At 48.5% G+C, this 27,241-nt stretch overlaps 1 protein-coding gene across 1 annotated transcript; it reads right to left on the bottom strand.

Annotated features, from left to right (window-relative positions):
- Positions 1-994: 994 nt before the first annotated feature.
- Positions 995-23,613, bottom strand: LOC144488727 (amyloid beta precursor protein binding family B member 2-like). The gene is made up of 8 exons (XM_078206827.1): positions 23,545-23,613; positions 21,011-21,072; positions 19,317-19,431; positions 18,086-18,173; positions 12,780-12,863; positions 7,269-7,384; positions 3,350-3,529; positions 995-1,240 (listed from the first exon to the last, which is right to left on the bottom strand). Exons 1-8 carry the CDS (start codon positions 23,611-23,613, stop codon positions 995-997), a joined length of 960 nt encoding a protein of 319 aa, XP_078062953.1.
- Positions 23,614-27,241: the final 3,628 nt, after the last annotated feature.

The raw sequence follows: 27,241 nt of genomic DNA, 5'->3' as shown, positions 1-27,241 counted from the left end.
TGGGCAGCTAGAGTTCAGATCCTGATCAGCCATGAGCCAATTGGGAGGCAGAACAGGGCTCGAGGGGCCGAATGGCCTCCTCTGTCCTCGAATCTTTACAACCATGGCCGTTTATTTCCTCAGGGAATCTGCCGATCCTGTTTTTCCAGAGAATTCTTCCAGCAAAGCAGCAGCGGGTGGCCGGGGAAGAGTCAGTGTTACACACTGGCTTCTGCGTCTTGGCATCACCAGGTTGGGAAGCCCATCCCTCAGGAATCTCAGACCCTCTGGTGTGAACTGCAGCCAAAATCAGAATCGGATGGAATTCCGTATCCCAAACCATCCGTACAAATCTCAACTTTCCAATTGGCAATGTTGCCCTTTGTTCCACAACACTTGTACAAAATTAAAATGGATGCAACTCACAGCTACTTCTAGAATTGTCAAACACCTCAGATACACTACTGTTTAAAACTCTGTCCTTCCCTCATGTGTGTTCCCTCCCTCCCCTCATTCTCTCCCATTCCCTCACCTCCCCCACGTACCCCTGCCCCCTCTGCCCAATAGCTCCCGACCACCCTCCCCTCTTCCTCTCCTCCTCACCCCCAACATGGCTTCCTCCCCATCATCCTCACTCCCCCTCCCGGCCTAACAGCTCTCTTCCCCCTAAAACCACCTCTCCCTTGTGTCTACTCCCCTTTCCCCCACCTAACCCACCACCCCATACCTGGGGTCCTTCCTTTCTCGATCGCAACCCCCACCTCCCACTGCCTAATGTGTCTCCCTTCCCTCACTGCCTCGCTTCTCTCCCCCACCTAACATGACCCCCCTTCCTCCACCTCAGCTGACACAGCAACCCAACTCTTTCCCTCCCCTCCACTTCACCCCCACCCCGTCTGCACCCAACATAGCTCCTTCCCCCTTGTGGCCTCCCCACCCAATGCAGCTCCTTACCCCTTACACACCCTGCTCCCCCCCCCCACCCCCCCCATCCCCAGCACCTTCCTCCACGACACTACGGTATTTGTAACACCGACTGTTTATGTTTGAATGTGTCCAGTAGTGCCAGCACGCCGCGCTTCAGGTTGGAGCCACCGCTGCACTTGGGGGCAGAGAGGAGGGGTCCGGGTGCAGGTCCTGCCCCGTCAATCACCGGGGGCGACAGGTGCTTCTTCAGACCTGTGGGGGGCGACGGCGAGCGGATGGCCCTCTTGGGTCTCGATGAGGGAGTTGCGGCCACCAAGCACTTCTGGTATTGCAGCTGTTGGACAGAAGGACATCATGGGGTTAACCAACACCACACAAGGAGCGAGGGCAGAGCTTGGTTACCTCAATGGGACTCAAAGAGGGACAGAAAGCCCGGGGGAGTGGGGGCAGCATGATTCCTTGGAAAGAGAATTGGGGAGAATTATTTTCAACCCTCTCTCTTTCAAAGGATGCTTCACCATAGAATCCAGCTCAGTCAAACCTGACATAGCCCGTGTTCAATCTCAATTTCAGGAAGAGATCACAGTGTAAATGGAGGACATTTGGCCAATCATGTCTGTACAGGCTCTAAGAGTGAGCTATCCAATTAGTTCCACTCCAGCTCCTTACCCATTGCCCTGAAAATTCTTCTATTTCCACCATTTTGATTTGATTTATTGTTGTCACATGTATTAGCATACAGTGAAAAGTATTGTTTCTTGCGTGCTATACAGACAAAGCATACCGTTCATAGAGAAGGAAAGGAGAGGATGCAGAATGTAGTGTTACAGTCATAGCTAGTGTGCAGAGAAAGATCAACTTAGTGTGAGGTAGTGCATTCAAAAGTCTGACAGCAGCAGGGAAGAAGCTGTTCTTGAGTCGGTTGGTACGTGTCCTCAGGCTTTTGTATCTTTTTCCCGACGGAAGAAGGTGGAAGAGGGAATGTCCGGGGTGCGTGGGGCCCTTAATTATGTTGCTTTTCCGAGGCAGCAGGAAGTTTAGACAGCGTCAATGAATGGGAGGCTGATTTGAGTGATGGACTGGGTTTCGTTCATGACCCTTTGTAGTCCCTTGCGATCTTGGGCAGAGCAGGAGCCCATACCAAGCTGTGATACAACCAGGAAGAATGCTTTCTATGTTGCATCTGTAAAAGTTGGTGAGAGTCGCAGCCGACATGCCAAATTTCCTTAGTCTTCTGAGAAAGTAGAGGCTTTGGTGGGCTTTCTTAACTATAGTGTCGGCATGGGGGGGAGACCAGGACAGGCTGTTAGTGATCTGGACACCTAAAAACTTGAAGCTGTCAACAATTTCGACTTTGTCCCCATTAAGGTAGACAGGGGCATGTTCTCCACTATGCTTCCTGAAGTCGATGACAATCTCCTTCCCGAACCATCTTGTGAAAGTGATTGTTATATCTGCTTCCACTCAGACAGCACATTCCAACTGACAACAACTTGCTAGGGGAAAGGATTCTCCTCACCTCCCTGCTGGTTCACTTGACAATTACCTTAAGTTTGTGTTCTCTGATTATCGACACAGCAGTAGAAACCATTTCTCCCTGTGTATCTATCAAATTCTTTCATGATTTTGAACACCCTTATTAAATCTCCTCTTAACCTTTTCTCCTCTGAGGAGAACAACCCCAACACTCCCAATCACTCCGCATAAATCCCTGGATGAGTGGAACTCCAGCACTCAAGAAGCTCGATAGCATCCAAGACAAAGCAGCCCATCTATGATCTTAAACATTCACTCCCTCCACCACTGATGCACAGTCCCTGCCATGTGCACCACCTACATGATGCACCACAGTAATTCACCTAGACTACTTCAACAACACCTTACAAACCTGCAACCACTACCATCTAGAAGGGCAAGGACAGCAGACACATGGGGACCAACATCTGCAGGTTCTCCTCCAAGTCACACACCATCCTGACTTGGAAATATATCAGCCGTTCCTTCACTGTCACTGGGTTACAATCCTGGAGCTCTCTCCCTAACAGCACAGTGGGTTTACCTACACCACATGGACCGCAGCAGTTCAAGGATACGGCTCACCACCAGGGCAATTAGGGAAGGGCAATAAATGCTGGCCCAGCCGGCAGCAGCCACGTCCTACAAATAAAATAAAATGAAAAGAAATACTCCCGTATCTTTCCATTACACCTCACCATATACAACCTCTGTAGGTGTACATGCTATAGGTTCTGTTGGTTTTGGTTCAGTTACTCTGGGCCAATGTATTTCTCAATGGTTACAGAATGGAGTGATTTGGATAGCTCTTCCTAGGAGCAAACACATACACGATTGCCAAAAGTCCTTCTTAAACAGCAGAGCTAGTACATGTGGGATGGACCGAGTGGCCCTCTTTTACAACACCTGATGCTATAACAAGACTTACCACGCAAGCGGCCTGAATGGCCTCCGAGATGCAGCCGGCGTCAGGCTCACACCAGAAAACGTGGCACTCAAAGCGTTGGAGTCCCGTGTCCACAATGAGGCCAAAAGTGCACGGGTCCTTCCCAACCCCCAGAAACGTCAAGTAGCGCACACGGCATTCCCACCAGGGCTCCCTGCTCTCCTGAACAGAACACAGATTGTTCAAAAAATGTACGTTCCATTCAAATCAGCCCAGACATCGGGGGCAGGGGCATCTCACAGCGTATTTACAGCACAACAACAGGCCATTCGGCCCAACTGGTCTGACACAGTGGTTAGCGCTGCTGCCTCACAGCGCCAGGGACCCGGGTTCGATTCCCGACTTGGGTCACTGTCTGTGTGGAGTTTGCATGTTCTCCCCATGTCTGTGTGGGTTTCCTCCGGGTGCTCGGGTTTTCTCCCACAGTCCGAAAGACATGCTGGTTGGATGCATTGGCCGTGCTAAATTCTCCCTCAGTGTACCCGAACAGGCGCCGGAGTGTGGCGACTGGGGGATTTTCACACTAACTTCATTGCAGTGTTAATGTAAGTCTACTTGCGACATTAATAATTAAACTTAATCTCTATCAGCACGTCTTTCTGTTCCTTTCTCCCTCTTTTACTTATCTAACCTCCTCTTAAATACATCTATTATTCATTTCAACCACTCCCTCTGCTGGAGACTTCCACATTCTCACCACACTCTGGGTGAAGAACTCTCTCCTGAATTTCCTGTTCAATTTATTACAGACGATTTATGAGCCGTGTTCTGTGCTCTCCCGCAAGTGGAAGCAATTTTTCCACGTCTGCCCTATGGAAAAGGGGATGTTCTGGGTGGTGGGTGGCATCCCTGCCAGTGAGATAAAAGGGTTCGAATCCCACCCCATGACTTGATGGCCAAGGTAGGTGCATTCATAACTCAGCCGATCAGGTTACCAGCCTGTAAATCCTTCAACTCACAGCAAGGACAGACCATAAAACATAGGAGCAGAAGTAGGCCATTCGGCCCATCGGGTCTGCTGCACCATTCAATGATATGATATAATAATCCTCAACTCCACTTTCCCGTCTTATCCCCATAACCCTTGATTCCCTTACTGATTAAAGATCCGTCTATCTCAGCCTTGAACATAATTAACGTCCCAGCCTCCACAGCCCTCTGCGGTAAAGAATTCCACAGATTCACTCCCCTCTGAGAGAAGAAATTCCTCCTCATCTCTGTCTTCAATGGGTGACCCCTTACTGAGATGATGCCCTCTGGTCCCAGACTCTCCCACAAGATGAAACAACCCCTCAACATCCACCCTGCCAACCCCCCTGAGAATCCTTTATGGCTCAATAAGGTCACGCCTCATTCTTCTAAACTCCAATGAGTACAGGCCCAACCAAATTCTCTGTTCTCACTGGCAGTGGCAGCGAGGCATGAACGGCCGGAGAATTCCGGCCACCGCCTCTAATTTCTCACTCTTTACTTTTTCTTCCCGGTGTGGTATTACTCACTAATAGCTGTTTCTGTTCCATTTCCCTCTCCAACAAAATCCACTTAATTTTATCCAAATCAAATGCTGCTCTAGAAATGAACCTTGGTGTGTTGTCTATTTTTTAATTGTCTTATTAACCAAAGTCCTAACCTTTTCCTGATCTGTATGCCAGACCTCTTTGCTCCTAAACCTCATTTTGACACTTATTTTTCAAAGATAATGAAGCCTCTATACTCTGTACGTCACACTTATCAATATTGAAATTTATTTGTCGGGGATGGACTGTGGCTGTGCTGAATATTCAATGACCCTTTGACCTTGTAATGCTTTTTATGACAGGACTAATTGCTCGTGAATGTCTCAGGGCTATTTCGGTTCATGGAATTAGGCCCAATTTGTGCCATCTTTTGTTAGAATATCTATCCAGATACCATTTCCCAAAGGCCTAGCCGTCTTAGCCCAGAAGCTTGGACAACGAAGGGTGTTCCTCAATGCAATGTGGAAACAATGCTATAAGAATTGTCCACAAATCAATCATTATAGTGTGAAAAAAATTTTACGTTCCAAAGAACTGCCAAGTGATGCACTTTTTTATCTTTGGGATGTGGGCATTTATTGCCAATCCCTTACTGCCCACCATTTCAGAGGACATTTTAAGAGTCAACCACGGTGGATCTGGAGTTACAGACCAGATAAGGATGGCAGATTTCCTTCCCTAAATGGTATTACTGAACGAGGTGGGTTATTACAACAGCTAACAATGGTTTCATGGTCATTATTAGACTTTTAATTCAAATTTCACCATCTGCCGTGGTGGGATTCGAACCTCAGTCCCAAGGCCTTGCCCTGGGCCTCTAGATTACTCATCCAATGACAATACCACTGCACCACCGCCACCCTGTGTGAACATCTAGAGATCAGTTGAGGTAATAGAAGAGGTGGGACAAAGGTATAAATAAATCTAAAAAACTTTACAAGTAGTCTTGAGATCAATAAATAATGTATTTCAGGCATTGGTTGAAGAAGAACTCTTGACCAAAAGAACACTCCTGCTCCTCTGTGAAACAGTAGCTTTGAAATCCTTCAGATCAACCTGAGAGCAGGCATGGTCAGTTCTCATCCAAATGACTGAACCTCTGGCAGTGCAGCACTCCCACAACACTGCCCTCCAGTGTCAGCCTTAAATTCTGTGCTCAAGTCTCAGGAGTGGGACTTAAATGAGGAGAAATTTCTTCCCCCAGAGGATGGTGAATGTGTGGAATTCACTACCACAGAAAGTAGTTGAGGCCAAAATGTTGTGTGAATCCCGGAAGAAATTAGATATAGCTCTTGGGGTTATGGGGATCAAGGGATATGGGGAAGACAGGATCAGGATGTTGAATTCGATGATCAGCCATGGTCAAGATGAATGGCGGAGCAGGCTCGAAGGGCCGAATGGCCTCCTCCTGCTTCTAGTTTCTATGTTTCAATGTTTCTAAATCTGCACTTTTCTGGCTCGGAAACGAGACTGCTACTCACTGAAGCGCAGCTAACAGCCAGAGGTTAAGTTTACTAGTGTCACAAGCAGGCTTACATTAACACTGCAATGAAGTTACTGTGAAAATCCCCCAGTCGCCACATTCCGGCGCCTGTTCGGGTACACTGAGGGAGAATTTAGCACGGCCAATGCACCATAACCAGCATGTCTTTCGGACTGTGGGAGGAAACCGGAGCACCTGGAGGAAACCCATGCAGACACGGGGAGAACGTGCAGACTCTGCACAGACAGTGACCGAAGCCTGGAATTGAACCCGGGTCCCTGGCGCTGTGAGGCAGCAGTGCTAACCGCTGTGCTTAAAGGAGGTGACTGCTGGTTCCAATGCAGCGAAGGTGCTGGGACAGGAGCTTAGTTGGATATTAGAAGGAACAAAAGAGGAAATTTTCAGCAGACCAATTACCAAAGTACTATGGATAAAATCGAGAGAGAAAGGGCTCTGTACAACTTCCAACTCTAACAGGCCATTCGGCCCAGCTGGGCCATGCTAGTAGACTGTGGGGTTATCTTCACCATTGGCCACACAGCCACTGCTCAATCCCAGATGGGACATCGGTAAAGACAGGGAATGAGTCTTTCTGTGAATGATGTGAAGCGTGACCGGACGGAATAACGGGCAGGATTCTCTGGCCCCCCGCGGTGTTTTTCTGGGCAGGGCGCCGCTCGCTGGCGGCAGGATCCTCCGGTCCCGCTGCCCCCAATGGGAATTCCCATTGTAGCCTCTCCACGCTGCCGGGAAACCGGCAGAAGATCCCGCCGGCGTGAACGGCCACAGAACTCCCGCCAGTGAATTCCTCCGGATTGATTGTGAACTGCGTTCCCACAGGATTGAGGCCAGGAAAATGAAAATGGAGTGAGTGGTGTGGAGGATCTGAACCTGGGCTCACCTCGTCCTTACACACGGACAGCGTGGTATCCGTTACTTGCAGCTGAACTGACAACCAGTCACACCTGTCCACTGAATCCAGCAAACTCCGGATCACTCCGTTCACCAGCTTCATTCCTGGAAAGAAAACAACACTGAGAGAATTCAAAACAATAGAAATACACCATTAACAAATTAAACCAGGAACAGATAAAAGAATATATTTAATGTAAATCTCCGTATAAAATATGTGCCAGTGAAATACTGATTTGTGAGAAAAATCATGCCTTAGTAAAATAATTATGTCTTCAAATTCTGCAGCTTTAGCACACGCCTGTAGCAGGGGGCTTCTCGGGCTTTTGGCTAAGATCAAATGTAGTTTGACATCCCGCATTTGTTTGAAGTCATGAGGTTACACTGAGGCTTCATTTGAAGCAATTTTTTAAAGCGGCATCTCGGCCTTTTGGCTAAGATGCAAATGAGATCAAGCCCTGGAAAAGGAGCAATTTCTTGCTCCAATCAGCTTGGGTCATGTAGATCAAGCCCAAGACAGGAAGTGGTGAGCCTGTCTTGTCAGCTTGGATCTGGAACGTCTCACTTGCTGAGACTTTGAGTTGGACTTTGATTGGATTGAATTGGATATAAACAAAAAAAACAAGTCTGTAGCAGGGGGCAGCACAGTGGTTAGCATTGCTGCCTCACAGCACCCGGGTTCTATTCCCGGCTTGGGTCACTGTCTGTGTGGAGTCTGCACGTTCTCCCCGTGTCTGCGTGGGTCCCCTTCGGGTGCTCCAATTTCTCCCCACAGTCCGAAAGACGTGCTGGTTAGGTACATTGACTGTGCTAAATTCTCCCTCAGTGTACCCGAACAGGCGCCGGAGCGTGGCGACTAGGGGATTTTCAAAATAACTTCATTGCAGTGTTAATGTAATCCTACTTGTGACAGTAATAAATAAAGATTAAAATTTAGTATCTAAGTGTACTTTTGCATCCCTGGTTTGCGTGCCTGTCTGGAACTGTATGAAGCTATGCCAGTCTGGTTAGACCTGGTATAAATTGATAAGGTGTCAGGATGTGTGAAAATCTTCTGACTTTGGAATGTAATGGGTTAGCAGCAGGTGCTTGGAGATAATCAAAAATCAATTAGGTGACTGGTCAATTGGCTCAATCAGTTTGTAACAGCAGTGAATAATTCACTGTATCAGAAAGGAGGTCGAGACGATATGCAGGACTTTAGGAGTAGAAGTAGGCCATTCGGCCCATCAAGTCAGCTCCAACATTCAATGAGATCCTGACTGATCTGATGTGATAATCCTCAACTCCACTTTCCCGCCTTATCCCCATAACCCTCAATTCCCTTCCTGATTAAAAATCTGTCTATCTCAGCCTTGAATATTCTTAACGCCCCAGCCTCTACAGCCCTCTGCGGTAAAGAATTCCACAGATTCACTCCCCTCAGGGATGAAATTCCTCCTCATCTCTGTCTTCAGTGGGTGACCCCTTTACTCTTTAGCTTTTATTAACAGGGGGTTGGAGTTTAAGAGACATGGGGTTATGCTGCAACTGTACAGGACCTTGGTGAGACCACATTTGGAATATTGTGTGCAGTTCTGGTCACCTCACTATAAGAAGGATGTGGAAGCGCTGGAAAGAGTGCAGAGGAGATTTACCAGGATGCTGCCTGGTTTGGAGGGTAGGTCTTATGAGGAAAGGTTGAGGGAGCTAGGGCTGTTCTCTCTGGAGCGGAGGAGGCTGAGGGGAGACTTAATAGAGGTTTATAAAATGATGAAGGGGATAGATAGAGTGAACGTTCAAAGACTATTTCCTCGGGTGGATGGAGCTATTACAAGGGGGCATAACTATAGGGTTCATGGTGGGAGATACAGGAAGGATATCAGAGGTAGGTTCTTTACGCAGAGAGTGGTTGGGGTGTGGAATGGACTGCCTGCAGCGATAGTGGAGTCAGACACTTTAGGAACATTTAAGCGATTATTGGATAGGCACATGGAGCACACCAGGATGATAGGGAGTGGGATAGCTTGATCTTGGTTTCAGATAAAGCTCGGCACAACATCGTGGGCCGAAGGGCCTGTTCTGTGCTGTACTGTTCTATGTTCTATGTTCTTTACTCTGAGATGATGCCCTCTGGTCCTAGACTTTCCCACAAGGGGAAACAACCTCTCAGCATCTACTCTGCCAACCCCCTTGAGAATCTGACATGTCTCAATAAGGTCGCCTCTCATTTTCTAAACTCTACTGGATAAAGGCCCAACATTTCAACAAAATATCTACTGATAAAAATATATGATAACAAAGATCACACAAATGTGAAATAACGACGGAAGCATTTCTTTCCGATCTGTGACCTTTCAACACAAATGCTGAACACAAAGATGTCAGCCTGGACTCAAAGGCCGGAATTTTACCACCCCGCCCGCCATGGGGATCGAAGCGGCCGAGGGGTGGACCAGGGAAAGGTCTGTTCACCTCGGGTGGGATTTTACGATTTTGAGACGAGTGAGGCCATAAAATCCTGTCCAATGAGTCATAAGTTCATGGGTTCAAATCCCACTCCAGAGACCTAAGCACAAAATCTATGTTGACCACTCCCAGTGCAGTACTGGGGGAGTGCAGCACTGTCGGAAAAGTCGTCTTTTGAATGAGGCATTAAGCCGAGGCTTGGGCTGCCTTCTCAAGCGGATAGGAAAGATCCACAGTCAATAGGGTGGCATGTGGCACAGTGGTTAGCACTGCTGCCTCACAGCGCCAGGGACCCGGGTTCGATTCCCGGCTTGGGTCACTGTCTGTATGGAGTTTGTACGTTCTCCCCGTGTCTGCGTGGGTTTCCTCCGGGTGCTCCGGTTTCCTCACACAGTCCAAAAGATGTGTAGGCTAAGTTGATTGGCCATGATAAATTGCCCCGTAGTGTCAGGGGGATCAGCAGGGTGAATACATGGGATTATGGGGACAGGGCCTGGGTGGGATTGACGTCAGTGCAGGCTCGATGGGCTGAATGGCCTCCCTCTGCATTGTAGGGATTCAATTAATTTCAAAGGGGAGCAGGGGAAGTTCCTGTCCGTGTCATTGGCCGACAATTATCCCTCAACCGACATCAGTAAAACAGGTGACCTGCGCCTTTATCAGCTGGCAGTGTGTGGGAGCTTGCTGTGCACAAACTGACTGCCACCTTTCCCTATATTGTAGCAGTGACTACACCTCAGAAGTATTTCATTTACTGCAAAGTGAATATTGAAGATGTGAAAGGCTCTAAAACTTCACATCCTACCTCTTTCAGATTGAACACATCGTTCACCCTCTATTGGAATGTCCCATTGACGTGCAGGCACATTTACAACTCAGCATCAGGTCATAAAACAGTCAGTGCAAACCATCCTTCAATGATCGATATTACCCGGGAGGTAAGTTCCAGTTTAGCCCTCACAATATAGGATCACACGTGACAAAATAGTCTCTCGGTTGAGGCACAGGATTGGGTCTGATTCTCAAGCAGCCACTTCATAAGAAGCTCGGACTGCCCAGGAAGAGAGCTGATCATTGTAGTCCAGCTACTTATCCAATTCCAGCTTGAACCAGCTGATGGAACCAACAGCGACAGCCTCTCTCACTCACCCTTTCCAAAGATTGAGGATTTGGTTTCTTCTACAATTCGTGTCTACAACAAAGACATTGACATTATACCGTCCATATCTGTTCATATCTGGAACACTCCTCTGAGATCTCCCTTATCCCCAACCTCTGAATACTCTGCATGTCACTCAGGTTCCTTCACTATCACAGGGTTAAAGTGCTGGAACTCCCTCCCTAACAGCACTGTGGGTGTACTTACACAGTAAGAAGTCTCACAACACCAGGTTAAAGTCCAACAAGCTTTCGGAGTCTCGCTCCTTCTTCAGCTAGAAGGAGCGAGAAGGAGCGAGACTCCGAAAGCTTGTTGGACTTTAACCTGGTGTTGTGAGACTTCTTACTGTGCTTACCCCAGTCCAACGCCGGCATCTCCACATCATGTGTACCTACACCCACAGAGGCTGCAGCGGTGGCATGGTAGCACAGTGGTTAGCACTGCTGCTTCACAGCGCCAGGGACCTGGGTTTGATTCCCGGCTTGGGTCACTGTCTGTGTGGAGTTTGCACGTTCTCCACCTGTCTGTGTGGGTTTCCTCCCACAGTCTGAAAGAACATAAAACATAGAAAAGCTACAGCACAAACAGGCCCTTCGGCCCACAAGTTGCACCGAACAATTTCCTTACCTTCTAGGCTCATCTATAACCCTCTATCTTACTAACGTCCATGAACCTACCCAAAAGTCTCTTAAAAGACTCAATCGAATCCGCTTCCACCACCACTACCGGCAGCCGATTCCACGCACCCACCACCCGCTGAGTGAAAAACTTACCCCTAACATCTCCTCTGTACCTACTCCCCAGCACCCTAAACCTGTGGCCTCTCGTGACAACCTTTTCAGCCCTGGGTAAAAGCCTCTGAGAATCCACTCTATCAATACCTCTCAACATCTTATACATGAGTATAAGTGCGAGTTAGGTGCATTGACCTGAACAGGCACCGGGCTGTGGCGACTAGGGGAATTTCACAGTAACTCCATTGCAGTGTTAATGTAAGCCTACCTGTGACTAATAAATAACCTTTACTTAACTTTACCTTCTGAAGGGTGGGCAGGAATGGGCAACAAATAGCCCAAAAATATGTAGGTTAGATGGATTGGCCATGCTAAATTGCCCCTCAGTGTCCAAAAGATGTGCAGATTGGATGGATTGGTAAATGTGTGGGGTTACGGGTATAGGGTGGAAGGGTTGGCGTATGTAAGATACTCTGTCTGAGAGTCAGTACAGACTCGATGGGTTGAATGGCCTCCTGCACTGTAGGGATTCTATGGAAGTATTAGCCTCATGAATGATACGCACATTTCGAGAATGGATAAGAAAATTATTTTAATTCCAATTGTTGCGGTCTGTGCTAATTCCCCAGTTGCAGTGAGCACCTTCAGGAAAGTAAAGAGGGTGGGCAAAGTGGTTTGCACTACTGCTCCACAGCGTCAGGGACATGGGTTCAATTCCCGGCTTGGGTCACTGTCTGTGTGGGGTTTGCACATTCTCCCCGTGTCTGCGTGGGTTTCCTCCGGGTGCTCCGGTTTCCTCCCACAGTCCAAAGACGTGCGGGTTAGGTGCATCTGCCATGCTGAATTCTCCCTCTGTGTACCCGAACAGGCGCCGGAGTGTGGCGACTAGGGGATTTTCACAGTGACTTCATTGCAGTGTTAATGTAAGCCTACTTGTGACAATAATAAATAAACTTTAAAAACAAAACTTGGAGAAAGGCAGAACAGAACTTGGCACAGTTCATTCTTTTAAAAACTGCTTAAGTAAGAAGTTTATGTTTTGTGCAGGAGGGTTTATTTTTGCCTCATTTCTCTTCATGCAGGTACAGATCAGCGAGCGGTCAGTGATAACGTCCCTATCACCAGCTTTCAGACAGCTTTCACACAGGGATTTACTCACCCATTGACTTGGCCACGGGGAGGCAGCCAACATACTGCACATGAAACCTCTGCACAGACTGCCTTACAGCCTCCAGGAAATCAACTGGAAAAGAACGGGAGACAGCTGGTCACTGAGATTTGCCTATTCGTGCTGCTGAGCAAGACTGCAAGAAACTACAAAGGGTGGTGAATGTAGCCCAGTCCATCACACAAACCACCCTCCCATCCATTGACTCTGTCTACACTTCCCGCTGCCTCGACAAAGCAACCAGCATAGTCAAGGACCCCCACGTACCCCCAAAATTTTCCCTTCCACCTTCTTCTGTCAGGAAAAAGATACAAAAGTCTGAGGTCACGTACCGACCGACTCAAGAACAGCTTCTTCCCTGCTGCTGTCAGACTTTTGAATGGACTTACCTTGCATTAAGCTGATCTTTCTCAATTGTAACACTATATTCTGCATCCTCTCCTTTCCTTCTCTATGTGGTCTGTGAACTTTTCTTTTCAAATTTTTAATTCGTTCATGGGACATGGGTGTCGCTGGCTGGGCCAGCATTTATTGCCCATCCCTAGTTGCCCTTGAGAAGGCGGTGAGCCGCCTTCTTGAATCGTTGCAGTCCATGTTCAGTGCTATGCTTTGTCTGTATAGCGTGCAAGAAATAATACTTTTCACTGTATCCCAATACATGTGCCAATAATAAATCAAATCAAAGCCATGGACTGTGCCTCTCCTCATCCCACAGCCCATGTCAGCTCCAGTGGCAGCACGCACTCTGCCAAGTCAGAGGTTCAAGTTCCACTCCAGCACAAAAGCCCAGCCGACACTCCAGTGCAGTGATGCTGCCATTTAGATGAGGCATTAACCCGAGACTCCTTTCCGGTTGGTGAGAACCATGGCAATATTTTGAAGAGATGCCAGAGGTAGTAGTAGAGGCGGGTACAGTTTTGTCTTTTAAAAAGCATTTAGATAGTTACATGGGTAAGATGGGTATAGAGGGATATGGGCCAAATGCAGGCAATTGGGATTAGCTTAGGGATTTTTTAAAAAATGGGCGGCATGGACAAGTTGGGCTGAAGGGCCTGTTTCCATGCTGTAAACCTCTATGACTCTTTGCAGGCAGGGAACTTTCTCCAGTATCCTGGCCAATATTTATCCCTCAATCACATCACCAAAAACAGATTACCTGATCATTATCACATTGCTCTTTGTGGGATCTTGCTGTGTACAGTCTAATGATGGCACAGTGGTTAACACTGCTGCTTCACTGCGCCAGTTTGTTTTGATAAAAGCTTCCTAATGTGTCAAAAATATCACACCTGGAGTGAAAATAGATAAACTGCTGGGGTCTAGTCAGGCTTCAGAATATTCTTTGTGGTTTCTGCTCTGGTACCTTATCCTTGGTTTATTATACCTTCACAGCCTTCCCTCTCCCTCTCTCAATATGCTTTTCCTCACAAACCTCTGAGTTCTCTCTATTTGTCCAATCCTGGCCTCCAGGATGGCACAGTGGCACCGTGGTTAGCACTGCTGCTTCACAGCACCAGGGACCCGGGTTCAGTTCCCGGCTTGGGACACTGTCTGTGTGAAGTCTGCACGTTCTCCCCGTGTCTGCGTGGGTTTCCTCCGGGTGCTCCGGTTTCCTCCCACAGTCTGAAAGACATGCTGGTTAGGTGCATTGGCCGTGCTAAATTCTCCCTCAGTTTACCCGAACAGGCGCTGGAGTGTGGCGACTAGGGGAATTTCACAGTAACTTCATTGAGGTGTTAATGTAAGCCTACTTATGACTAATAAGTGAACTTAATTATTTTAAACTTAAACTTTAACTGCTGCCTTACCTACATCACAACATTGACTTGCCTTCAAAGGTATCTCTTCATTGGTTGTAAGGCACTTTGGACATCTGATACCATATAAATGTAAGCCTTTATTTCCTTTTTATCATGTACCCTATCTCACCTATTTCGTCTCCTGAGGGATTTAAATATTCTCTGCTTCCCAAACTAATGCTTTAGAATATTCATCCTTTCTCACGTGTCGACTGTATCCCTCCAGCTCTTTCCTTCACTTCTTTATAACCTCCCTCCCCACTACCAGCATCATCCCAGCAGCGCACAGGATTTGATCGTTGTGGGTGTTATACCCCACTCCCAAACAGAGCCGTCACAATTCACATCGCTCTACCATTGGCAGCCGTGTATTGGGACCCTAAGCTCAGGAATTCCCTCACCAAACCCCACCTCCTCCCTACATCTCTCTCCCTCCTCCTTTAAAATGTTGCTAAAACCTATGGGCAGGATTTTCCAGCCATCCTACGGCGTGTTTTCTGCCGGCAGCCCACCATTGTCCAGCAGTCGGATCGGACCCACCGATGCCTATAGGGTTTTGCGTCTCCCGCACTCTCCATCACCAGGGGAGGTGTCTTACCAGGTGTGGTGACCCTCAGGTTAACTCAGCACCAGTCAGCATTCCCCCTCAAAGGGGAGAGAAGCCAATGGTCATCTGGGACTGTGGTGACTACCTTTCATTTGATTCTTTGACTTCTTACCCATTCCATCAATCTGTCTCTGTCTACCCTGTCCCATCCTAAACACTTCTTAGCATTTCTAATCATGTTGTCCCTTCATAGGGGAGGTGGTGGAGCATTGGTATTGTCGCTGCACCAATATCTGGATAAGCTCCCGATTCAGGTACCATGTCTTAAGATGACATTGGCAACCAGGGACCTCCATTGTTTGGTCCATGTTTAAGCTTGATTTGATTTGATTTATTATTGTCACATGTATTAACATACAGTGAAAAGTATTGTTTCTTGCACGCTATACAGACAAAGCATACCATTCATAGAGAAGGAAAGGAGAGAGTGCAGAATGTAGTGTTACAGTCATAGCTAGGGTGTAGAGAAAGATCAACTTAATGTGAGGTAGGTCCATTCAAGAGTCTGACAGCAGCAGGGAAGAAACTGTTCTTGAGTTGTGTAAGTGTTCCGGGGGGGCACATTTCACAGCTGCAGTAGAGACTTAAGCATGTTATGTTTGATTTGATTTGATTTATTGTTGTCACGTATATTGGTATATTAGTGTTACAGTCATAGCTAGGGTGTAGAGAAAGATCAACTTAATGCGAGGTAGGTCCATTCAAAAATCTGATGGCAGCAGGGAAGAAGCTGTTCCAGGTGCATGTCCTCAGACTTTTGTATCTTTTTCCCGATAGAAGAAGGTGAAAGAAAGTATGGCTGGGGTGCGTGGGGTTCTTAATTATGCTGGCTGCTTTGCCAAGGCAGCGGGAAGTGTAGACAGAGTCAATGGATGGGAGGCTGGTTTGAGTGATGAACTGGGCTTCATTCACAACCCTTTGTAGTTTATTGAAGCCTTGGGCAGAGCAGGAGCCATACCAAGCTGTGATACAACCAGAAAGAATGCTTTCTATGACGCATCTGTAATAGGTGGTGAGAGTCGTAGCTGACATGCCAAATTTCCTTAGTCTTCTGAGGAAGTAGAGGCGTTGGTGGGCTTTCTTAACTATAGTGTCGGTATGGGGGGACCAGGACAGGTTGTTGGTGATCTGGACACCTAAAAACCTGAAGCTCTCGACCCTTTCTACTTCGTCCCCGTTGATGTAGACAGGGGCATGTTCTCCTTTATGCCTCCTGAAGTCGATGACAATCTCCTTCGTTTTGTTGACATTGGGGGAGAGATTATTGTTGCCGCACCAGTTCACCAGACTCTCTATCTTATTTCTGTACTCTGTCTCATCATTGTTTGAGATTTGACTCACTGCGGTGGTGTCATCAGCAACCTTGAAAATCGAGTTGGAGGGGAATTTGACCGCACAGTCATAGGTGTATAAGGAGTATAGTAGGGGGCTGAGGACATAGCCTTGTGGGACACCGGTGTTGAGGATGACCATGGAGGAGGTGTTGTTGCTTCAGCTCACTGACTGTGGTCTGTGGGTTAGGAAGTCGAGGATTCAGTTGTAGAGGGAGGAGCTGAGCACCAGGCCACGAAGTTTGGAGATGAGTCTCTTAGGAATAATGGTGTTGAAGGCTGAGCTGTAGTCTATGAATAGGAGTCTGACATGGGTGTTGTTGTTATCTAGGTGTTCTAGGGTTGAGTGCAAGGCCAGGGAGATGGCATCCGGTGTGGACCTATTGCAGCGATAGGCGAACTGTAGTAGATCCAGGCAGTCCGGGAGGCTGGAATTGATTCGTGCCATGACTAACCTTTCGAAGCACTTCATAATGATGGAAGTCAGAGCCACTGGACGATAGTCATGAAGGCACGCCGCTTGGCTTTTCTTAGGTACCGGGATGATGGTCACCTTCTTGAAGATTAGTGTAAAGAGAGGTTGAAGATGTCTGCGAATGCCCCCACCAGCTGGTCTGCGCAGGACCTGAGTGCTCGTCCCATCCGGGCCGGTCGCTTTCCGTGGGTTGACTTTTGAGAAGGCTGCTCTGACATTGGCAATGGTGACCTCGGACACCGGTTCATCCGAGGCTTCCGGGATGGAGGGCATGCTCTCGCTGACCTCTTGCTCAAAACAGGCATAGAATTTGTTGAGCTCATCAGGGAGGGGTACATTGGTGCCGGCGATTTTACCTGCCTTCATCTTATAACCTGTTACGTCTTGCAGAACTTGCACAGTTGGCGGGAGTCCGTGTGGCTCGCCTGGGATTCTAGCTTGGCCCGGTACGGTCTTTTGGCATCTTTGATGGACCTTCGTAGGTCATATCTGGGCAAAGTGCTGCAGTGATTTGCCATTGCCTTCTGCAGTATGGCCGACCAGCAAACTCCCCCACTCTTACCGCCTGCCACCAGACTTATTGGAAGGAGTTACAGGCTGATAACCAACCTGTTTGGCCATGTTATGAATGTACCTTCCGTGACCAGTAAGTCCTGGAGTGGGTCATGAAGAAGTTTAACAACACCAGGTTAAAGTCCAACAGGTTTATTTGGTAGCAAAAGCCACACAAGCTTTCGGAGCTCTTAGCCCCTTCAAGGGGCTAAGAGCTCCGAAAGCTTGTGTGGCTTTTGCTACCAAATAAACCTGTTGGACTTTAACCTGGTGTTGTTAAACTTCTTACTGTGTTTACCCCAGTCCAACGCCGGCATCTCCACATCGTGGGTCACGAACCCAGAGCTTCTGGTTCAGAGGTAGGAACGTTACCCACTGCACCACATCAGCATCAGACTTTCAAAATTGTGAGTCCTTATTACCTGCCCAAGAAATTGCAACTCTATCAGAGTATTATTGGACTCAGTTGAAAACCTCCTACCTCAGTAAACAAGCTCTGCTAAGTGAATAATTCATCATAAGGTTAAAGGTACCTTGTAGATGCAGGCCGACCGAGGAGATGTCCTCCTCTATTCCCACAACATTGGATGAGTCACTAGTCACTGCTCGTTCTGCCATGATCTGCAATAAATTGGAGAAGGGATTAGATTCCAGGGCAGTATGGATTTGGTTAACACACTGCTGGATGATTGTGTTAGTACTCTCGATTGAACGGGTGGGAGTTATGAGGTGATTTATGGTGTCGTTTTAACTTTGAGCAAATGGCAATGAGAATTGGAGCATTTCTAAATCAACGTTGCCCCCTTTATACTGTTAGGTAAAGTTTGAAATGACCCCACTGTGTGTGTCCAGGCAGCCACTGACTGTCACACTGAAGGATTTTTGACCAGCCGACACGGTGGCACAGTGGTTAGCACTGCTGCCTCACAGCGCCAGGGACCTGGGTTCGATTCGTGATTTGGGTCATTGTGCGGAATCTGCATGTTCGCCCCAGGTCTGCGTGGGTTTCTTCCGGGTGCTCCGGTTTCCTCCCACAGTCCGAAAACATGCTGGTTCGGTGCATTGGCCGTGCTAAATTCTCCCTCAGTGTACCTAAACAGGCACTGGAGTGTGGCGACTGGGGGATTTTCACAGTAACGTCATTGCAATGTTAATGTAAGCCTATTTGTGACACCAATAAATAAACTTAAACTTTAAACCTGTACAGGTTAGCTTAACAAGCTACACACAAAGGAATCTTTATCTTCCACCATTGTTGGGAGATGCAAGCATGGGGGTAATGTCACAGAATTAATGATCCAGAGGCCCAAGTTAATACTATTGGGGACACAGGTTCAAATCCCACCACAACAGCTAGTGGAATTTAAATTCAGTTAATAAAATCTGAAATTGAATGCTGGTCTCAGTAATGGTGAAACTATCGACCCGTCTGCTTCACTCGTGTCCTCATGGGAAGGAAATCTGCCGTCTTCACCCAGTCTGGCCAACACGTTTCTCCAGACCCACTGCAATGTAGTTGACTCTTAGCAGCCCCCTGAAATGGCCGAGTGAGACACTCAGTTCAAGGGTGACGAGGGATGAGCAACAAGTGCCGGCCTTGCCAATGACACCCCACCGTGAACGAATAAAAAGAAACGTCATTGAAGGGACCGCCATGGTGAACCAGTGTTGGGTTAGCGAGGAGGTAAAGCAGCATTCACTGTCTCGATAAAGAGGATACAGCCCGGCCGTAAGGTAGGTTGCTCAGAGATGAAGAGGACTTGCCTGGGAGCACATCTGATGGAGGGCGGTGGCGATGGCTTTTGCAGGTGTGTTGCAGTGAAAGACGTGGCACTTCAGCATGCATGTGTCCTTGTCACTCGCCACGTAGGCAAAATCTCTACCCAGAGGGAAAGAAACAGATTCAATAGTGAACACAGCGAGCAAATATCCCATAGCCGACAGAAAACATTGGCCAGGATTCAACCGCCCCCAACACGGCACCGCCTCACGGTGGGTTATCGAAATTGCCATTTACTTCAGCAGGACTGTAAAATATCCCACTGGGCGGGGGGGGGGGGGGGGGGGGGGGGGGGGGGGGCGGGGAGGAGCTGGCGGGGGGGGGGGGGGTAACCTCCTGGCCATTGTGGTGAAGCATCATTCTGTCTCTAGTTTGCCTGACTCCCCACACTCTGTCTATACACCCACTAGCTCGCATTTACAGAGACCCTGATTTTACCGGCACGGCCAACCCAAAATCGGGGCGGACGAGGTTCGCAGAACGGCATTCCCCGTTGGCCCCGGGCGCGTGTTCTGGTAAAATCAGGACCCATAGTGTCACAAAGCTTTACTCTTTTACTTTTGAAAATGTGATTTTCAAACTTTCTGCTGATGGGAAACTGCAATTCGAAATGAGACAGAGCAAACTATCTAAAAACGCAAGGTGAAGGTGAGAAAAGCAAACAAGACCCACCCCCCCACTCCCCCCCACTCCTCCCCACTCCCTCCCCGCTCCCTCCCCACTCCTCCCCGCTCCCTCCCCACCCCCTCCCCACTCCCTCCCCGCTCCCTCCCCACTCCCTCCCCACTCCCTCCCCGCTCCCTCCCCACTCCCTCCCCACTCCCTCCCCACTCCCTCCCCGCTCCCTCCCCACTCCTCCCCGCTCCCTCCCCACTCCCTCCCCACTCCCTCCCCACTCCCTCCCCGCTCCCTCCCCACTCCCTCCCCGCTCCCTCCCCACTCCCTCCCCACTCCCTCCCCGCTCCCTCCCCACTCCTCCCCGCTCCCTCCCCACTCCCTCCCCGCTCCCTCCCCACTCCCTCCCCACTCCCTCCCCGCTCCCTCCCCGCTCCCTCCCCACTCCTCCCCACTCCCTCCCCGCTCCCTCCCCGCTCCCTCCCCACTCCCTCCCCACACACAAAAGGGAGTGTGAAGAGAGAGACATTGCCGATTTGCAGTTCCATCGCAACTCATCATTGTCGAAGGAAGAGATTGCAGGTGGAAGGCACTGGATGTTGAACCAGTTTCTGCTGCAGACAGACCCACCCAAAACCTCCTCGGAAACTCATAACAGGTGAGAAATACAACAGGCCACACGCAGATCCTGGTGGGAGACTTTGGCAAGAGAGACTTCAGCAGCAGAGAAAGGCTGAGAAGAATGAAAATCTCTCTCTCTTTCTCCCTCTATCTCTCAGAACAAGTCAATTAAGTGGTTCAAGAAGCCAACGTATCTGAAATCTATCAATGTACCAAGATCTCCTGAGAATTGAAATATCTTCTACAGTTGACTGCATCCAGAAACCAGACCTAAACCGGCTGCAACAATCTGAGCCTCGAGGACAATCAAAGGAATCTCAACCGTTTTTACTCTTACTTTTTAGAAAAAATTGGACTCCAAGGGCTTTACACCCGCTTTGTGGCCGGAAAATGCCGTAAAATCGGGCATAAACACAAATGGTGCCGGTTTTCACGATTTTACGACACCCGGATTTCCGGCAGGATCAACCGCTCACTGCCTTCTGTGGTGAGAACCGGACTCGCCTAAAATTTTAAAGACAGAATGCGCAAGACTGAGCCTGAAAACGCACCCAAAAAACGGATCTGGACTCTCCCAGTTTCACACCCGCCCGACACTTGGAAAAAAATCTCGTAAAGTTTCACCTCAAGTTTCCTTATTTCTGATATCTGCATGTGTGTGTATGTCTGTGTGCGTGTTTGTGTACTTATGTGTGTTTGTGTGTACGTGTGTGTACATGTGTGTGCATCTGTGTGTGTGTGTGTGTATGTGCATACTTATGTGTGTGTGAGTGCCTGTGTGTGTGTGTGTGTGTGTGTGTGTATACGTGTGTGTACGTGTACGTGTGTCTCCGTGTCTGCATGTGTGTGTGTGTGAGTGGGTGTGAGTGTATGTGTGTGAGTGTGTGTATGTGAGTGTGTGTATGTGTGGGTGTGTGAGTGTGTGTGTGTCCGTGTATGCGTGTGTGTGTATATGTGTGTGTCTGTATGAGTGTGTGTATGTGTGTGTGCGTGTATGTGTGTGTGTGTGTATATATACGTGTGTGTGTATATGTGTGTGTGTGTGCGTGCCTGTGTGTATATGTGTGTGTGTATATGTGTGTGTGCGTGTGTGTGTGTGTATGTGTGTGTGTGTGTGTATATATACGTGTGTGTGTGTGTGTGCGTGCGTGTGTGTGTTTATGTGTGTGTGTGTGTATATGTGTGTGTGCGTGCGTGTGTGTGTGTGTTTATGTGTGTGTGTGTATATGTGTGTGTGTGTATATGTGTGTGTGCGTGCCTGTGTGTGTGTTTATGTGTGTGTGTGTGTATATGTGTGTGTGCGTGCCTGTGTGTGTATATGTGTGTGTGTGTGTGTGTATATATACGTGTGTGTGTATATGTGTGTGTGTGTGCGTGCCTGTGTGTGTGTGTGTGTTTATGTGTGTGTGTGTATATGTGTGTGTGCGTGCCTGTGTGTGTGTGTGTGTGTATATGTGTGTGTGTGTGTGTGCGTGCCTGTGTGTGTGTGTGTGTATATGTGTGTGTGTGTGTGTGCGTGCCTGTGTGTGTGTGCGTGTGTGTGTGTATATGTGTGTGTGTGTGCGTGCCTGTGTGTGCACGCATGCAGTACATGTTTATGATGTCAGGCTTTTTTATTTTTCCCTTGGGTTCTGAAGCTAATAAATTAGTTTTTCCGTTAATGCAATAAAACCATGTTTGATTGGCTCCTTATTAAAGAGTAAATGATTTGGATTCTGTAAAGATATACCCTCATGGAAAAGAAATGTCAACCTTTGTGCAACAGACTGAGTAGAGGAGAAGCAATACACTGCCTCTCACCTGATCATTACAACAGCGCATTTAACACAGTAAAATGTCCCATTCTGCCTCACAGGAGCGACTATCAAACAACATCTGACGCCAGGGCACTGAAGAAGATGTTAAGACAAGCGATTGAAAGCTTGGTCAAAGAGATTAAGGAGCATCTTAAGAAGGTAGAGAGGGTTAGAGAGGAATTTCCAGAGCTCCGAGTCTCTGTAATCTGTTTATAGTCTGACTATCATAGTTGGATTGAGATGTTCAAAATCATGAGAGGGCAGGACAGAGTGGATAGGGGGAAACCGTTCCCACTCATCAATGGATCAAGAGCGAGAGGGCGCAGATTGAAAGTGATTTGCAAAAGAAGCAAATGTGATCTGAGAGAAAAAAATCACAAATGGCCGGGATTTTATCGGCCCGGTCGCCATGGGAAACGGAGCAGGCGAGGGACGGAGCATGGGAAGTTCCACTGACCTCAGGGAGGATTTTGCGGTTTTGGGACGAGCAAGGCCATAAAATCCCATCCAATGAGTCGTTCGGATCCGGAATGTTCTGCCTGAAGTGTGGTGAAGGGAGGTTCAATCAAGGCATTCAAGAAGTCATTAAATGATTATTTGAATAGAAACAGTGTGCAGGGGCATGGGAAAAGGCAGAGGAATGGCACTAAGTCAGAATGCTCGTTTGGAGAGCCAGTACAGACACGGTGGGCCAAATGGACTCCTTCCGCCCCATAACAACTCTGTGATACCAGACACCATAGGGGCAATGTTCCCATTTCACCCGGCTAGCCGATGGGCTGGGCTAGCCGAGGGGTGGTGCTAGCCGATAGACGGGACAAGCCAATGGGCGGGCTAGTTGATGGGCGGGGCTAGCCGAGGGGCAGGGCTAGCTGATGGATGGGACAAGCCAATGGGTGGGCTCGCTGATGGGCGGGGCTAGCTGAGGGGTGGGGCTGGCCAATGGATGGGAAGAGCCAATGGGTGGGCTAGTTGATGGGCGGGGCTAGCTGATGGGTGGGGCTAGCTGATGGGCGGGGCTAGCTGATGGGCAGGGCGAGCTGGTAAGATCGAGAGAGAAGCCGGAAATCCAGTTCGCGGCTGATTTCTCACCTCTCGCGATCTTATTGGCACGGGATATCCGGCAAGGCTGATTATAAGATTTAAATATATGTTAAATCTAATTTTAATAGAAGCTTACAATCTCGCTTGTCATCCAGGGTTCCTGAATCTTGCCATCTTTATCCTCCATTTTTACAGGAACATACATGTCCTCAATTGTTAACTACTGACTTTTAAAAGACTCCCACATATCAGATGTGGATTTACCCTCAAACAGCCACCCCCCCCCCGTCTACATTCCCTAGCTCCTGCCTAATACTGTCGGAGTTAGCCTTCCCCCAGTTTAGTACTTTCACTCTGGGATTACTCCTATCCTTTTCTACAAATATCTTGAAACTTATAGAATTGTGATCACTGTTCCCAAAATGGTCACCCACTGAGACATCAACCACCTCTCCGGGCTCACTTCCCAAAACCAGGTCTAAGATAGCCCCTTCCCGAGCTGCACTATCTACATATTGCCTCAAGAAGCACTCTTGGACACACTGAACAAACTCTACCTCATCCTCGCCCTTGGCACTAAAAAAATCCCAGTCTATGTTGAGGAAGTTAAAATTGCCCATCACAACAAAGCCTTGGTTAGACCACATCTGGAGAATTGTGTACAGCTGTGGGAACTATCCCTTAGGAAGGATATACTGGCTCTGGGAGCTCAATGCAGATTCACTGGAATGTTCCCAGGGCTTGAAGAATTTGATATTGAGGAGAGAAATTTGTATTCCCTGGAATATTGACGGCCTTTGATTGAGGTTCTTCGGATGTAGTGAGGACCGAGAGAAATGGATACCTTCGAGGAGTTAGTCTAGGCCTGGGCAAGTGGGCCATAATGTTCAAATCACTCAGAAATGAAGTTTGGAAAGATTTCTTCACACAAAGGGTGGTAAAGGTGTGTCCCTCTCTCCCACCAACAAAGCAATCGATGCTACTCAATACTTCAAAATCCGAGCTTGATAAATATTTGATAGCCAATCATTTTTAGGGATATGGAGCCAAGGTGGGTCCATGGAGTTAAGACATAGATCGGCCATGGTCTCTGACTGAATTAGGGAACAGGCTTGAGGGGCTGAATGGTTTCCTCCCTCTCCTGTGTCTTTATTCATGAATTCTCGGCCTAATAGCATTGTGGGAGGACTTTCATTACCAGGGTTGCAGTGGTTCAAGAATTTAAATCATCATCACCTTCTCGGGGCACTAAGAATGATTAAAATATGTAGCCTTGCTGGTATTGTTCACATCCTGGGAACTACTTTCTAAACTCAGGAAAATTAATAAAAAATCAAGACCAGTATGCAAATCCTCGCTGTGTCCGCTTGCCAGCCCATCTCTCTGAATCTGCCTGTCTGCCCATCTCACTGTGTCCACCTGTCTCCCCATCTCACTGTGTCCGCCTGTCTCCCCATCTCACTGTGTCCACCTGTCTCCCCATCTCACTGTATCCACCTGTCTGCCCATCTCTCTGAATCTGCCTGTCTGCCCATCTCACTGTATCCACCTGTCTGCCCATCTCACTGTATCCACCTGTCTGCCCATCTCTCTGAATCTGCCTGTCTCCCCATCTCACTGTGTCCGCCTGTCTCCCCATCTCACTGTGTCCGCCTGTCTGCCCATCTCTCTGAATCTGCCTGTCTGCCCATCGCTCTGAATCTGCCTGTCTGCCCATCTCTCTGAATCTGCCTGTCTCCCCATCTCACTGTGTCCACCTGTCTCCCCATCTCACTGTGTCCGCCTGTCTGCCCATCTCACTGTATCCACCTGTCTGCCCATCTCTCTGAATCTGCCTGTCTCCCCATCTCACTGTGTCCACCTGTCTCCCCATCTCACTGTGTCCGCCTGTCTGCCCATCTCTCTGAATCTGCCTGTCTGCCCATCGCTCTGAATCTGCCTGTCTGCCCATCTCCCTGAATCTGCCTGTCTCCCCATCTCACTGTGTCCGCCTGTCTGCCCATCTCTCTGAATCTGCCTGTCTGCCCATCGCTCTGAATCTGCCTGTCTCCCCATTTCTCTGAATCTGCCTGTCTCCCCATCTCACTGTGTCCGCCTGTCTGCCCATCTCGCTGTATCTGCCTGTCTGCCCATCTCTCTGAATCTGCCTGTCTCCCCATCTCACTGTGTCCGCCTGTCTGCCCATCTCGCTGTATCTGCCTGTCTGCCCATCGCTCTGAATCTGCCTGTCTCCCCATCTCACTGTGTCCGCCTGTCTGCCCATCTCGCTGTATCTGCCTGTCTGCCCATCGCTCTGAATCTGCCTGTCTCCCCATCTCACTGTATCTGCCTGTCTGCCCATCGCTCTGTGTCCGCCTGTCTGTTCATCTCTCTGTATCTGCCTGTCTGAAGTCTCACAACACCAGGTTAAAGTCCAACCTAACCTGGTGTTGTGAGACTTCTTACTGTGTTTACCCCAGTCCAACGCCGGCATCTCCACATCTGCATGTCTGCCCATCTCCCTGTATCCACCTGTCTGCCCATCTCCCTGTGTCCGTCTGTCTACCCATCTCCCTGTGTCCGTCTGTCTACCTGTTGATGTATATCATTGTGCCTAGTAGGTATCTCCACTGTCCAATTGCCAGATCTCTCCTGGAACCCTATCTTGTTGTCTCAAACTCTAAATGTACGGACAATATTCTGAGTAATTAAGTTTGTAATTCTTTCAGGTTTTTTGCCAAATTGAGTCCAAATTGTTTGCTGAATGCAATCAAACCTGCACCAGTGAAATCTTTGGAGGCTATTTAGCTCTTAGTGCATATAAAGCAGTTTGTGTTAGATTACACCAGCATTCTATGACTAGTGTAAAATAAAAGCCATTACAGTGAGATATTTAATCACTGCCTCTGTCAGCCAAGGTGTACATAAAGCAAAAGGAGGCAGATGCAGATCAACATCAACACTTGTGCCAAATAATTTCAGCAAAGCTGTGTATGGGCGGCACGGTGGCACAGTGGTTAGCACTGCTGCCTAACAGCGCCAGGGACCCGGGTTCGATTCCTGGCTTGGGTCACTGTCTGTGCAGAGTTTGCACACTCTCCCCGTGTCTGCGTGGGTTTCCTCCGGGTGCTCTGGTTTCCTCCCATAGTCCAAAAGACGTGCTGGTTAGGTGCATTGGCCATGCTAAATTCTCCCTCAGTGTAACCCGAATAGGCGCCGGAGTGTGGTGACTTGGGGATTTTCACAGTAATTTCATTGCAGTGTTCATTGCAAGGTCCCTCATGGCAGACTGGTGCAGAAGGTGAAGTCACATGGGATCAGAGGTGAGCTGGCAAGGGGGATACAAAACTGGCTCGGTCATAGAAGACAGAGGGTAGCAGTGGAAGAGTGCGTTTCTGAATGGGGGGCTGTGACAAGTGACGTTGGAGAGGGTACAGAAAAGATTTACCAGGATGTTGTCCGGCATGGAGGGCATGAGCTATGAGAGGTTGGAGAAAATTGATTTGTTCTCACTGGAATGACAGAGGTTGAGGGGGGACCTGATATTAGTCTACAAGATTATGAGGGGCATGGACAGAGTGGACAGTCATAAGCTTTTTCCCAGGGTGGAAGAGTCAATTACTAGGGGTTAATAGATTACAATTACCAGGTTTAAGGTGCGAGGGGCAAGATTTAAAGGAGATGTAGGAAGCAGGTTTTTTACATAGAGGATGGGGGGTGCCTGGAACTCGCTGCCGGGGTAAATGTTTTCTGTACCCTCTCCAAAGCTTCCACATCCTTCTGGTAGTGTGGCGACCAGAATTGAACACTGTATTCCAATTGCGGCCTAACTAAGGTTCTATAACGCTGCAACA

The sequence above is a fragment of the Mustelus asterias genome, unplaced genomic scaffold (genome assembly GCF_964213995.1).
Source record: "Mustelus asterias unplaced genomic scaffold, sMusAst1.hap1.1 HAP1_SCAFFOLD_1814, whole genome shotgun sequence".
In the NCBI taxonomy this organism is placed as follows: Eukaryota; Metazoa; Chordata; class Chondrichthyes; order Carcharhiniformes; family Triakidae; genus Mustelus; species Mustelus asterias.
The sequence above is the reverse complement of the archived record's forward strand: the minus strand, read 5'-3'. Positions and strand labels throughout refer to the sequence as shown.

Excerpts from the sequence above, each read along its gene's own strand:
- LOC144488727 (XM_078206827.1), bottom strand. The coding sequence starts at position 23,613 with ATGTATGTTCCTGTAAAAATGGAGGATAAAGATGGCAAGATTCAGGAA. Across the intron at positions 12,864-18,085 it reads GGTCGGCCTGCATCTACAAG|TTGATTTCCTGGAGGCTGTA; the intron begins GTACCTTTAACC and ends GTTCTTTTCCAG. Across the intron at positions 1,241-3,349 it reads CCATTCAGGCCGCTTGCGTG|CTGCAATACCAGAAGTGCTT; the intron begins GTAAGTCTTGTT and ends TCTGTCCAACAG.